The following is a 13320-nucleotide window of genomic DNA, read 5'->3' as shown; positions in this document are numbered from 1 at the left end:
GGAGGCGGAGGCGCAGGCGGAGGAGGAGGCCAACATGGCGGCGCGCAGGGCTGGGCCGGGCCGCCGCCGCGCCTGAGCGCCCCACCGCCCTCGCTCGGCTCCCGGCGTCCACGCCCGCGCCCAGCCTGGCCGGGCGGCAGCGGAGCGCGCAGGCCGGCAGCGCAGGGGCCCGCTCGGGCGCGGGAGCGGCGCGGAAGCAGCGCCGCGCGGCCCGCCAGGCCGGGGAGCCGCAGCTTCGCCGCTCGCCGGCCGGCGCGGCTCGGAGGCCCGAGCCATGGAATCGGAGGAGGAGCAGCACATGACCACGCTGCTGTGCATGGGCTTCTCGGACCCCGCCACCATCCGCAAGGCCCTGCGCCTGGCCAAGAACGACATCAACGAGGCCGTGGCGCTGCTCACCAACGAGCGGCCGGGCCTCGACTACGGCGGCTACGAGCCCATGGACAGCGGCGGCGGCCCCAGCCCCGGGCCCGGCGGGGGCTCGCGGGGCGACGGCGGCGGCGACGGCGGCGGCGGCCCCTCCCGCGGCGGGAGCACCGGGGGTGGCGGCGGCTTCGACCCCCCGCCCGCCTACCACGAGGTGGTGGACGCCGAGGTGAGGAGGGCGACCGTGACCCCGCGGGAGAGGCCAGCGGCTGGAGTTCCGCGGGCACGGGGGACACACCCCACTGGGCTGGGAGTGCGGAGGGCGTTTGGGGCGGGGGTTGGCTCGGAAACGGAGAGAATGGAGTCCCGGGCCCGGCGGGGGCGGAGGTCACCGGGCCGGGGTCAAGTGGGGAGAGGGACCCCTCCCGGAGGGGCTGAATGGGCCTTAAGGGACGCGGGGCAGGGCTGCGCGGCAGGGTGGGGAGGGGGTCTCGTGAGCTTCGGGCTCTGCACGCCGCAGGGCCAGTCGGCCGGGGATGGGAAGGAGGGTCCAAGGCGTGCATCTGCGATGCGGGAGGATCGACGCGCCAGCCTGGAGTGTGTGATGGGGAGGGCGCGTGTGTTAGGGGTCAGAAATGGGATACTCGTAGGCCGGGCTGGGGGCGGCAATTTCGTGGCACCGGCTTTTAGTGAAGGAGTAGGGGAGGCACCAGGTTCAGGGTCTGAGAAAAAGTGGGATGGGCCAGCCAGAGTAGTGGCCTTTGCTAGGGTCAGAGGAGGACTGCTGGGGTTAGGAATGGGGTTGGGATTTTAGCCAAGGGCCGGAAAGAGGGGAGATTGGACAGGGTCTAAAAAATGAAGAGGGGCTGGTAGGGACCAGGGAGGAGAGGAATTGATATAAGGCAGATGGGGGAGGGGGCTATGTGCAATAAGGTCTGGGTTGGGGGGACTGACGTTAATAAGGCCAGGTGGGGATTGGACTGAGGAGGTTAGAAGCAAGAGGCCAGGTTGGGAATCGAAGCTGAAGAGGCCTGGAATTGAAGAATGAAGCTGGGACCAGGTCTGGGCAAGGAAAGTACTGGTCACAGGCAAGGTCAGGAATGAGGGAAAAGTAGAGGGGAAAAGGGATTGCAGTCATACTGAGGGTGCTGTGCAGAGGGACAGGGGACACGGTGGGACAGAAATGGGAGGAGTGGAGGCATCTGTTAAGGAGAAAGGGTTCCATCTAAGCGAATGGCTCTGATCACAGATCTCAAGTCTGGGTGGAGAAAATCAGGCCTGTTTGGTTGGGGATGTGAGCAAAGACCATGGGGAGGAAAACCGACTTTAACTGCAATTTTAAAAGAGATCAACCAGAAACACCAGTGCTTGTGAAATAATTGCTCTGCAGGAAAATGGCAGCTCACCTGAAGAATTTTGGTCAGATTCATTGAATAGTGCATTTTGGGGGTCAGGTAGAGAGCAGCTTGGCCCAATCCCAGAAGTGCGCAGATCTCACAGATCTCAGATTAGTGGGCTTGTGTTTTTAAAATAGAGACTTGAATTTGCATAATTCTTAATGAAGCTAAGCCTTCTGAAAGCATTTTCCCTAAATTATGTTATAGCCTTTTAATTACATGCTTTTGCAGCAGTTGCTCGGGCTGAAGTCACTTGGGGGGAGAAGGTGGCACTTCAAAAAACCGGTTTCTTCACAAGATTTCTTAGGTGCCCAGACTTCCACACACGTGATTGGTTGCCCTTAACTAGCCTGTAACTCAGTTATATGATTGACTAGTGTGTGAAAGTAAAGATTGTTATTATTCCTGATTTGGGGAAATAATCCCACATTATTAAGTAAGTGTACTTAAGTCACTTTAAGAAATGAGCTTCTCTTTGCAAGTCCCCATCACTCCCCTACTTGCTCATTCCAGTTTTGACCCAGTTTTGCAATCAAGGAGAAAGCCATCGCTTTTTCTGCAAGTATTTGTATAACTATGATGTTCATTGTATCCTCATTTTGTGAGGAATCTTATTCTTTGTTTCTTTTGTCACACCTTGTAATTGTCTGTAATTGAAAAATCAAATTAAACGATGCTTGGTGGTACTTCAACATCAGCTGTACCGTCCATAGATTTAAGTGCAAAGAAATGGGACTGGCATCTTTTCACATGAATAACGGGCAGAGGAGTTTGATTTTAAGTAAAATCCAGGGAATCTTTATCTTTTCGAAGAATTGTGTCAATTTTTCATTTCCTCTTGACCCGGGGATTTTTGGCCTGGGGAGGCTGCACCATTGATTTGGAGAGTTCAGGAGGAGCTCCTGGCTGAGGCTGCTTTACCCAGAAGCATATTGGCGGGCTACGAGCAGACACTTTGCAGGCACATGGGGAGCCTGTTGAGAACGTTTAACCCAATTTCTGCCTCTAGATTTACAAATCTTCTGCCTGTCACCTGTGCAGCTAGCTGGGTGGTCATCCTTGCTGTAGACAGTAGGAAACTGAGGCTTTTGATCCTGGGAAGGATGCTGATTGTTGTTGAGCATCTCCAGCATGTCAGGCACTGTAGCAGATGCTTTACTATACATTCTTTTAGTCCTCAGTGAGGTTGTTAATAACATCACTGTTTGAGAGAGACGATTAGTTCGTGGCAGTCTCTTGAACCTGGTGCTCTTAGGGCTTCAAAGACAGTGTGCTTTTTTTTACTCTGCTCTCCTCATGGTTTTAGGATCGGCTTCATTTTAGCATAAGAAAGAAAAATTAAGAGGGAAAAAGACGATTTTGAGGCTGGGGAACTAGGCTAGGAATGATGGCAAGCACTGAATCAAGGCATTAGGAGTAGAATAATGAGTGGAATGAAAGGATGATAGATCTTTAGGGTGGAAGACTTCAGAAATTAAGAATTTGTTCAGCTCTTTTGTTTAAACAAACAGCCTGGCAGGGCCCAAAGGGGAAGTGACTTGTCCCCACAGAACCAGTTCATGGAAGAAACGGATCTAGAACTCAGGCCTTCTCACTGCATGGCCCGTGCACTGTCTCCCTCCCACTGCCTTCCTTTCAGATGAAGAAGGGTCAGGCTACAGCAGTGGCTTAATGGGGAGGAAGACAAGGGAAGTGTAACAAACTGGCTGACGTTCATCAGCTCTTACAGAACCTACCTGTTCTGTTTCTTAAAAAATGAGTACCTTATTTTAAATTCTGTAAAGTTATTTTTGGTGCACAGGAAATTTCAGTTTTAGTGTCTTCTTCAGAACGTTTTGGGGATAAACAGATTAAATTATAAACGTTAAAAAAGAAAAAAAGGATTACATTTGTTTTTGTAGTTTGGAAACAGGCAGTAAACATTCAGTGCCTTCAGTGTCCCCTGGGCAGGGGGGGCGTGGGAGTAGATAGTGAAGGTGAAGGTTACATTCTAGTGGCTCTCAGTGCAAGCCTCTCATTTTACAAGAAGCGACTTCCCAAGGTCATGTAGTTAGTTAGGGCAATCAGTTTAGTAATTTGGGCCCATGCCGTAATTAGGATTTGGTTTAAAAATTAAATTTTGGAAAATAAAAGCAGTTAACTTCTGGTTCAGGAGAAGCAAGAAGAATGCAGATAAAAAACACCCAGATAGCTAACAGGGGGCAAAAAAAAAAAAAAAAACCAACCCACCCAGATAATGTACCAGAACACATAAAACTGCTCAGAAAGCCACCTTTGCCGTATCCTCCAATTAAGTAAAGGTGTTGCTTCACACATGTTGTGTTTGGTCGCTACGAGTATTGTTGGGTACACGGGATTCATGGGCTCAGTGTCTGGAAGGGACTTTGAGAAACTACCCAGTTTTGATTCTGAATAGCATTACTTCAAAACCTGCCGAAGGCAGATAAGAGTTTGTTCTATTATTTAGGAAAATGGAATCTCACAGCTGCCCTAAGTAACTTATCCAGATGTTTATCACCCCCACTCAGAATTTTTTCCTGTTTCTTACCCTGATGGCCACTGCTAAGGGCATGCCCTCTGGTTCTCTCCTTCCCAGAGCTGGGAGAATCTCTCCCTTAAGCATTGTGATCCTTGATCTTGTCCATGGGATCAGTAGGAATCAACCAGGTGCTGTTGTGGGCATTTGAGACAATTGAACAATTGCAATACGTACTCTATTCATTATTGTCTTATTTTTTAGAAAATACTGAAAATGGAATTTTTTTTTTTTTTTGTAAGGAGATATCAGCTAACAGCAAGAAATACCTTTCTTCACTGTCTAGTTCTGTGATAATATTCCCAGAAGTGACATTTAATACCGTGATCTGACAAATATTGGTAAATTCTTATTTTGTTCCTTTTTTAATGTGGACCTAACTTCTGGGGGTATTTTGTGAAAAGTATTTGCAAGATTTCTGTCTGTATTTCCTTCTTTCTTTCTTTCTTTTTTTTAATTAAATCCCCAAAGTTGGTCCTGTTCCAGTATATCTAAATCACATTAATTTGTAGTTCTTTAACTTACCTCATTTCTGCCTCTTTTTTTTCCTTTGATAGTATGTGATAGTTCTAAATGAATTAAAATTTTAGTATCATCAGTGCTTATATTATTTATTTTAAAATTCATATTCCTCAAATAAAACAATCCTGCTACATTTGAGTGTGGGGTAAATATCAAATATGATTTGGTAAATTTAAAAAAAAAGGAAAAAGAAGAATCCATATACAGATTTTAAACTAAGAAGTAAACTAATTCCAAAAAATTGGTTGAAAGTGATGACATAAAAATAGGGAATCTGCAAGGTTAATTAGCATAGCCTAATTTTTGAAATAAGTATTTCCTTATAATCTAGTATACGAATCTCCTTTGGGAATTAGGCCTATGAGTTCATCTAACAGTTGGCTTCTCACCTTATAATTACCTGGCCATATGCTGTTAGAACGAGTGTAATTTGGCACAAAGGAAGCACCTTTTGTGTGTTGGTGAGTGCAGTTCTAGCAGAATCATAGGAGGTAGTGACAGTTTTATACAGCATAATGGTGCCGTTAGCTTAAAATTGGAAACCAGTCGCGATGGTAGAAAAGTAGATGTTTCGGTTTTAACAATTTGAAGCAAGGATTTCAACTTTAATACAACTTAAATAGCAGATATCAGTGTACTGCATACTTCCGTACTTACTGCCAGGTACCATATAACATTGATTTTATTTGAATCAGAGTATGAAGAGGAAAAGTTTTCACTTCTGATAAGAACTATAGTTAGAAAGATTTAGTCCAATAATACTGTTTATATCTAGAGTTCAGTTGTCCAGGAAATTTTCACATTTGAACCCGGAGAGAAGTAGACACGTAAATACGTAACATTGAGCCATTGCAAAACATGCCCCCACATTCAGTGCGTTCACTACATGCGCTTCACTCATTTATTGTTTTAACTTCTTTTAAAAAAACATAGTTCATGCAAATGCTGTTATTCCACGTCCTAGCAAATTGGAAGAGGTTTTGTTGCAGTCCCAATATGAGGCGATGAGCATTTAGAGGGAACCATATTTGATAGTAGTGAGAAGTGACAGGTAGCAGTTCAGTGGTACAGGAGGGGACAGGAAAAGTTGAAACGTGGGCCCACCCAAAGCAGGCCGGCCCGTGTGTACAGGGCCAAATAAAACAGCTTTGTGTGCTCCGTGACCCCAGAGGATGGCTGGTCTTAGTGATGTTGCACTCAAGAAAAGGTTCCAGTATGCCGTTTAGGAAGGGTCGCTGGGGCACCTCGGTGGCTCAGTTTTTGTTTGTTTTTTCCAATATATGAAATTTATTGTCAAATTGGTTTCCATACAACACCCAGTGTCGGTGGCTCAGTCTTTTAAGCGCAGAGCCTGCTTGGGATTCTTTCTTTCTCTCTGCCCCTCCCCTGCTTGCGCATGCTGGAGCACATGCGTGCTCTCTTTTTCTTTCTAAATAAATAAATAAACATTAAAAAAAAAGGGTCAGGAAGGGGCACCTGGGTGACTTAGTCAGTTGAGTGTCTGACTCTTGATTTCAGCTCAGGTCATGATCCCAGGGTCATGAGATTGAGCTCTGCGCTGGACACAGGGCCTGCTTGGTATTTTCTCTGTCTCTCTGTCTCTCTGTCTCTGTCTCTCTCTCTCTCTCTCTCTCTCTCTGTCTCTCTGTCTCTCCCCCAGCCCCTGCCCCATGCACGTTTGCTCTCAAAAGAAATAAATAAACTTAAAAAAAAATGGGTCAGGAATGTGGAGTACAGTTTAGCAAGGTTTTAGTTTTTAACCAAGAGAAGGAAAGGAGAAGAAAGTTGGGCGCATGAGGAAGTAAGCTTCAGGTGCCTTGGAAATTCAGACACATGGGGCATTTCAATGGAAGGGCTCTGGACTGCTAAGGCCCTGCTAAGAAGGTTGTGCTTCATTTTTAAAAGAATAAATGTTTTCTCTCACCTTCCTCCTAGGGTGTTTTAGTTTCTTTTTTAAGTTAGTAATTCTCATTCTCATTAGTATCATAAGAATTTTTATTGCTTAGTATTGGAACATTTTTTACTCACAGTTGGATTTATGAAAATTACTTGTTAATTAGCATGTTAGCAGTAGGAGGTATTATTTATTGTTTAGTGTTGATCATCTCTATGGTGAGTTTTTGGCAAAGCGTTTTGTAGCCTGTTTGTTTTTATGGTATGTTTGTGAGTTCACTTCTCTATCCAGCAATGGGAAACCTGGCTTCCACCATTGGCTTACATTGTGTGTGTGTGTGTGTGTGTGTGTGTGTGTGTGTGTGTGTAAGGGAAGTGGAGTCTACTTGGTGTTAGCTCTTAACTTTAAGCTGGTTAATAGAACATATAGCTGTACATTTGGTTTATTTTTGTTTGTTCTGAAGAGAAGAGCTAACACAATTAAGTCGAAATATTATTCTGGTAATCTTTCCAGAAATTGAAATGCTTCAGCCGTGATGCAGAGTTCTGTGGAATCTTTTGGTAGGACTGCGTTGAAGATTTGATTTTCCTCTTACAGATAAATATTAACACATAAATAACCTCTTAGGTGCCCACCCAAGTCTTCTCACTTCTAAAGATGAGCTTCCTTGTTCCAGACCCCGGTTTGCTTTTCTGTGGTATCACAGCCAGTTATTTGTGTTATAAAATTCAGTTGACACTATTTGATATGCTTTCACTTAAGTTTAAGGTGTTTGTGTTAGAAATATTTTGCTAAAAAAAAAAAACCAAAAAACTGAGTAAAAGGCATGGTGCTTTTTTAAAAAAAATTTTTTTTAATGTTTATTTTTGAGAGAGAGAGAGAGAGAGAGACAGAGTGCAAGGAGGGGAGGGCAGAGGGAGAGGGAGACCCAGAATCCGAAGCAGGCTCCAGGCTCTGAGCTGTCAGCACAGAGCCCGACACGGGGCTCAAACTCACGAACCACGAGCCTAAGTCAGTTGCTTAACCGACCGAGCCACCCAGATGCCCCAGTGCATTCTTTATCATAAGTTTCCAAATGGTTTCTGAAATTAAAATCTTTTTCAGAAAGACTTATTGGTTAGATATTCTGTTGTCAAGACTTTCCAGTTTCTGCTTTGTGTGCTTTTAAGAATCCAGCTTATCAAAAACAGGTCAGCATTCCCCCCCCCCCCCCCCTCATTTCTCACCTCTACATTGTCAATTTTGGTGGAAAACTGAAATGCTTTCTGAAACCTGTAGCTGGAAATCTAGAGTGAAGCATTTTGGTAACGATTTAAAATCTATTACAGATCCTAGAAATTTTCAAGGTATTCCACACTGCAAATGGCAACATCATCTAGCAATTGTTTAATTTATTCTGGGACTCTTTCTTTTCTTTTCTTATTGTATAGCCTATTAATTCTCTAAATATCTCTCCTGCCTCTTCTGTCTATCCCCACTGTTACTGCTCTGTGTTCTATTCCTTTCTTACCTTTTCTCTCTGCCACTCACTGGCACCAGAATGATCTCTCTAGAATGCAAATTTTAATCCCATGATAACCTTGCTCAAAAATGTTTGGTGCTTCCTCATCTTCTCTAGGTAAAATCCAAATGCAAACTTCTTTTCTTTCAAGGTCTCCATTCTTACCCATCTGTTCCTATCTCCTGACTTCCCAGTTTTGTGTTCTCCCTTGCAGTTCAGGGGCCATCTCTTGGCCCACTCGCTCTCCTAATCTCCAGTCTCCATCTGCCTGACTAACACCAATTCATTCTTGTTAGCTCCAGTGCCATATCTCTTTAAGGCAAAAGTAAAGTGGTGGTCATATTTTAGTTAAAAAAGTTATGTTTACCTTACATGTATCTGTTTTTCCACTAGGCTTGAGGAACAGGTCTCGTTTTATCTCTCTGTCTCTGGCACCCCAGCTCACAATATTTGATTGGATAGAGTGACGAATGAATGGAAAGAAAATTTTAAATGAAATAAAAAGTCAAATGATACTGGAAAGAGGATTGAACCTGTGGTTTGGGAGATGGTACCTTTTGTTCAGGGTTCTGTTGCTTGCTAACTCTTCCACTGGGCAAGTCAGTTTGCCCCCGAGTCTCCATTTTCTCATCTGTAAAATAGTGTGATCTTGGACTAGATCTGTAGTTAATTTTTTTCATTCATTGACTTCTTTGAGAAATTAAAAGCGAAGAGGCCTCTCAGATAACAGCATATGTAAATATATACGCTTAATGTTTAAAGTAAGCTGGTGCTAAGGTATTAATACTATTATTTGGGCTAATGGGATTACTATATTTCTCAATTAAAAAAAATTTTAGGGGCTCCTGGGTGACTCAGTTAAGCATCCAACTTTTCATTTCAGCTCAGGTTATGATCTCATGGTTCATGAGATTGAGCCCCACTTCGGGCTCTGTACTGACAGAATAGAGCCTGCTTGGGATTCTCTCTCTCTCTCTCTCTCTCTCTCTCTCTGCCCCTCCCCCTCTCCTCTCTCTCAAAATAAATAAACTTTTAAAAAACGAATTTTTAATGAGCTTTAAAAACGTATATAAACTTTATTTAAAAAGACCAACCAAACTATGGTGTTTATTAAAATGGAAATAGCTTTAAAAAAAAAAAAAGTATTTTGTGAGTCTTAGGAAAATTTTGCCTAGACCCCAAAATTATTTTATAATTGTGCTATTGTTTCATTTGTGTTTTATCTAATTAAAATGTAGAAAAAAAAAGATTACTATTTCCTAGCATATCACTGGGAACAATTTTCTTTTAACCTAGAATTCATATTTGATTATCTACTTATTAGTTTCCAATTATTTTTAGTTCTAAGAAAACCATGGCTTGGAAGATGTGATTCAGTAGGACTTTCCAAATTTGAGTCAGAGATTAAGCTTTAATAGAGTTTCTGTTCAGTGGGGTTTTTTCTTTTTTTTCTTCTTCTTTTTTTTTTTTTTTTTTTTTTTGCATGCTCTCCCCTGCCACCGAGTATCTCAGCATTTTGCCTTGTTGATTGGTTTTAGGATATTCTTTTGGATGACTCCAGTATGTTTTAATTGGCCTTTAGATTATCTGCCAGCATTTAAAGACCCTCAAAGGTCTGCAACTATATTTTGAAACCAGCTGTCTTTAGAGCAGAGGGGTTTTTGTTTGTTTTGCTTTGCCAAAGGTATGGAGTAGAGATGTGTGTCTGGCCAACACAGCCTTCCCTTGTCACCTGTTTCCTGTGACCTAAAGCAGTTTTACTCATGATCGTTGGGCTCTTAGTAGGCTCCAAACCAATCTCATCCATTATTTCCAAGAAGCATTCCACTCCCTCGACTTTTTCTGTCACGTATATACTTTAATGGAAAGTACTCTCTCATGTCTTTTTGCACAATTTTAAGACGGTGGGATGGCTGTTTCTGGTATTCTTATTAAATGGAAGATAATTAAAGAGTTCTCACAATAAAAACTCTAGATACGTCTGAAATAATGATACAGTTCACATTCTAGTGATAAAAACAGACATTCAGCTGAAAATTGTTAGAGCAACAGAACAGTAAATAGCCCATTTACCAAAACAGCCCTTGATTCCGTAGGTTTTTATTGAGCAGTGATGGTGTGCTAGGCACTTAGCTAAGTGTTGGGAATATAATGGTGAACCAGTCACACATAGTGTCCTCTCTGTGATAGTTTGAAGTCTGGTAGATTTCTTGTGCTCTAAGTGGAATACATCATGATGTTCTAATTCAGAAACTAGAGGCTTTGAAGAATCGGGGGTTGAATATGAAAGAGCTTACATCTATCAAAAGCATTTAAATAGTGCCTCAAGAATCTTTTGTGGTAATTTGATTTATAGTGGGATCCATTGCCCGGAAATGAAGTGGTATTTTTCTCAAGTGATACGTCTTTAGCACCATGGAATGTACAGAATTTGTATTTATTTACTTGTTGGATGTTTAATATTAGTAGTTGATGTTTCTCTCAACTAGGACCTCTTCTAAGAATGGTGCTAATTATTTCCTTCAAATTCTGTTACTTTTTGTTCTAAAATCATGAAGGTATGCGTTTTTACCAGAAATGAGAAATTACTCTAGAAACTGGTCTGATTTCAGGCTAAACATTCCTTATGGTTGTGGATCATACAGAAGAGGCTGTTTCAAAGCTAGAGCAGTGTTGATTTTAGAAAGACTTGGGATGGTAGAAATAGCAGTAACTATGTAAATGAAAACTTGTCTGGGATTAGTAACATAAGAAGTCCTTAGTTTATTATTAGTATTTTGGTTTTTGTGGTCAGTTTTACGTCGGAGTGGACTGTCTTTCCTAAAATACTTTAAAAAAATTAGTAATTTTCATTTTGTAAGATTTACTTTTCATATCTGCCTCATTTGAAGTGTTTTGGGGAGTTACAGTAGCACAGATCACCCTATGTTTCATCCTTTCGACATCATACTTGTTTTTGAGAAAATGTCAGTTATCTATTGGGCAGTTGGTACTGTAAGTGTTGAAATCACGCCAGGCCTGTGTGTGTGTGTGTGTGTGTGTGTGTGTGTGTGTAACGTGTGCCGTAAAAACAATTGGTTCATGTTATGTGTATAGATACACTTACATCTGTGCAGAGTAACAAGTGGGTCCTATTTGCTATTCATTACTCTTGAGGTTTTTATGGCTGAGTATAAACCATGTCTGTGATAGAGGAATTCTAAGCATTTGTTAAGGGGGATCAAAGATGAGGATCGGTGCAGGATGACCAGAGATTCACCCAGTTCATAGTGATTATAATGTGGGAGAGAGATATCAACAATGCTTAGGAAGATACACTTTATGAGACAGAAAAATTATCTGTAGAACTGAGAGTGTTTCTTGTCTGCCCCTCTCCCTACTCCGAGAAAAAAACCCCTGAAAGTGGTAAATTTAAGGATGAAAATGGAAGATTTGTTCACAGCTGGAAGGGACCATGGGGATCTTGTGGTGTTAAATCTTGCCAATTTAGGAATGAGGACCTTGACCCTGGATCATTAGCAAAGTCAGGAAGGGAGTCTAGCCTTCTGCCTCTTTCAGCGTGTAGTTTGTATTCTTCACGCTGTCCTTCTGACACGAGGAAGTCTTTGACTGTAGGTCATCTTTAATATATCCTTCCTCTTAAACTCTCTGTATTTTAATCACCACCATTTCCTTTGTTAGGTATTAGTTTGCATTACATGGGCAAAGTTGACATTTGATTCATTTTCCCCCCCTCCAAGTATTTGTCTTGCTTTCTCATTCAGTGTTTTTTAATGTCCGTGGTTATTGATGTTTATAAAAGGTAGTAAGGGTTGAAGAAGGGAAGGTTGAGTAAGTGCTGTCACTTGTGAAGGTCTGTGTCTGTCCACTTTAGCATCCCTGTATAGCTGACCAGGATTAGTGATATCCTTGGTCCACCCACAGTTGCACACATGCGCTGGGTACTTAAAAATAAGCTCAATAATCAGTATGCAAATGTCTTGAAACAGTATACCGCCTAATTTGTTTTACATGTGTATCTCTTCCTTAACTTTTTTTTTTTTTTTTCTGCGTATCAGATACAGTGTTTATTATAAATATCAACTGGGATGGGGGCGCCTGAGTGGCTCAGTTGGTTTAGCATCCGACTTTGGCTCAGGTCATGATCTCACGGTTCGTGGGTTGGAGCCCCATGTCAGGCTCTGTGCTGACAGCTCCGGAGCCTGGAGCCTGGAGCCTGCTTTGGATTCTGTGTCTCCCTCTCTCTCTGCCCCTCGCCCACTCATACTCTGTCTCTCTCTCTCTCTAAAAAATAAACATTAAAAAAAGTTTTTTTAAATAAATATCAATGGGATGTGTTATACACTTGTAGGTTTGAAATTAAACATTTTTAATGATACCTTGGAAAGGTATCAATATGCTAACAGCATAATATGTGCCTTAGATTAAATATCTTAATGAGTACAGAAATAAAACAGTGTATATTGATTAACCCTTAGAGAATAACTTGAAAAAACCAGCCTTTAAATATGCTAGGGTTTTTTTTTTTTTTTTTTTTTTTTTTTTTTTAATGACTGTGTGCGTGCTTTTTCTCCTACCTGGCGTGTCCTCCTTACCCCTTTTCCCCTCTTGTCATATTGGACCATGGAAGTTAGTCCACAGCACTGCCTCTGTGATCTCTGCACTTCATCTTTTCTCTACAAAGTAGATTTCATACAGGCTTGCGGTTGACGGAGAGTAATGAACGCCCTCCTTATTTCAGTACAGCCAATCCTAATGCTAACATACCACATGTACTGTTGATCAGGTTTGCTACTGGTTTTCTGGTCGGGCTTGATACCTTCCATTATTTTTCCTCCCATTCATGGTTCTGTTTTTCCTGGTTAAAAGTCCCTCCTTGACTTTGAATAGAGATCCTTACATTCCCCTGCCACAGCATTTATCTTTCCCGTTGGAATTATTCACTTACTTGTCATGCAGACTGAATTGTGAGTCTTCTGAGGACAGGGTCTGATCTTCTGTATTTCCTGTAGCGTTCAGGGTAACACTTGACATAGAAGGTGCTAAATGAAGTGAAAAATTCTGATCTGGAAAATAGGTAGTTTGCATCACCATTCTGGAACAC

General features: G+C 42.4%; 1 protein-coding gene across 1 annotated transcript in view; it reads left to right on the top strand.

Moving 5' to 3' along the window:
* Positions 1-223: 223 nt before the first annotated feature.
* USP24 (ubiquitin specific peptidase 24) overlaps positions 224-13320 on the top strand; it is a 140593-nt gene continuing 127496 nt past the window's right edge. Inside the window, exon 1 of the mRNA XM_042951574.1 lies at positions 224-595. Within this exon, the coding sequence (XP_042807508.1) occupies positions 275-595 (321 nt within the window). The 5' untranslated portion in view covers positions 224-274. The remainder of the gene's footprint in view (positions 596-13320) is intronic.

The sequence above is a fragment of the Panthera leo genome, chromosome C1, assembly GCF_018350215.1.
Source record: "Panthera leo isolate Ple1 chromosome C1, P.leo_Ple1_pat1.1, whole genome shotgun sequence".
NCBI lineage: Eukaryota > Metazoa > Chordata > Mammalia > Carnivora > Felidae > Panthera > Panthera leo.
The sequence above is the reverse complement of the archived record's forward strand: the minus strand, read 5'-3'. Positions and strand labels throughout refer to the sequence as shown.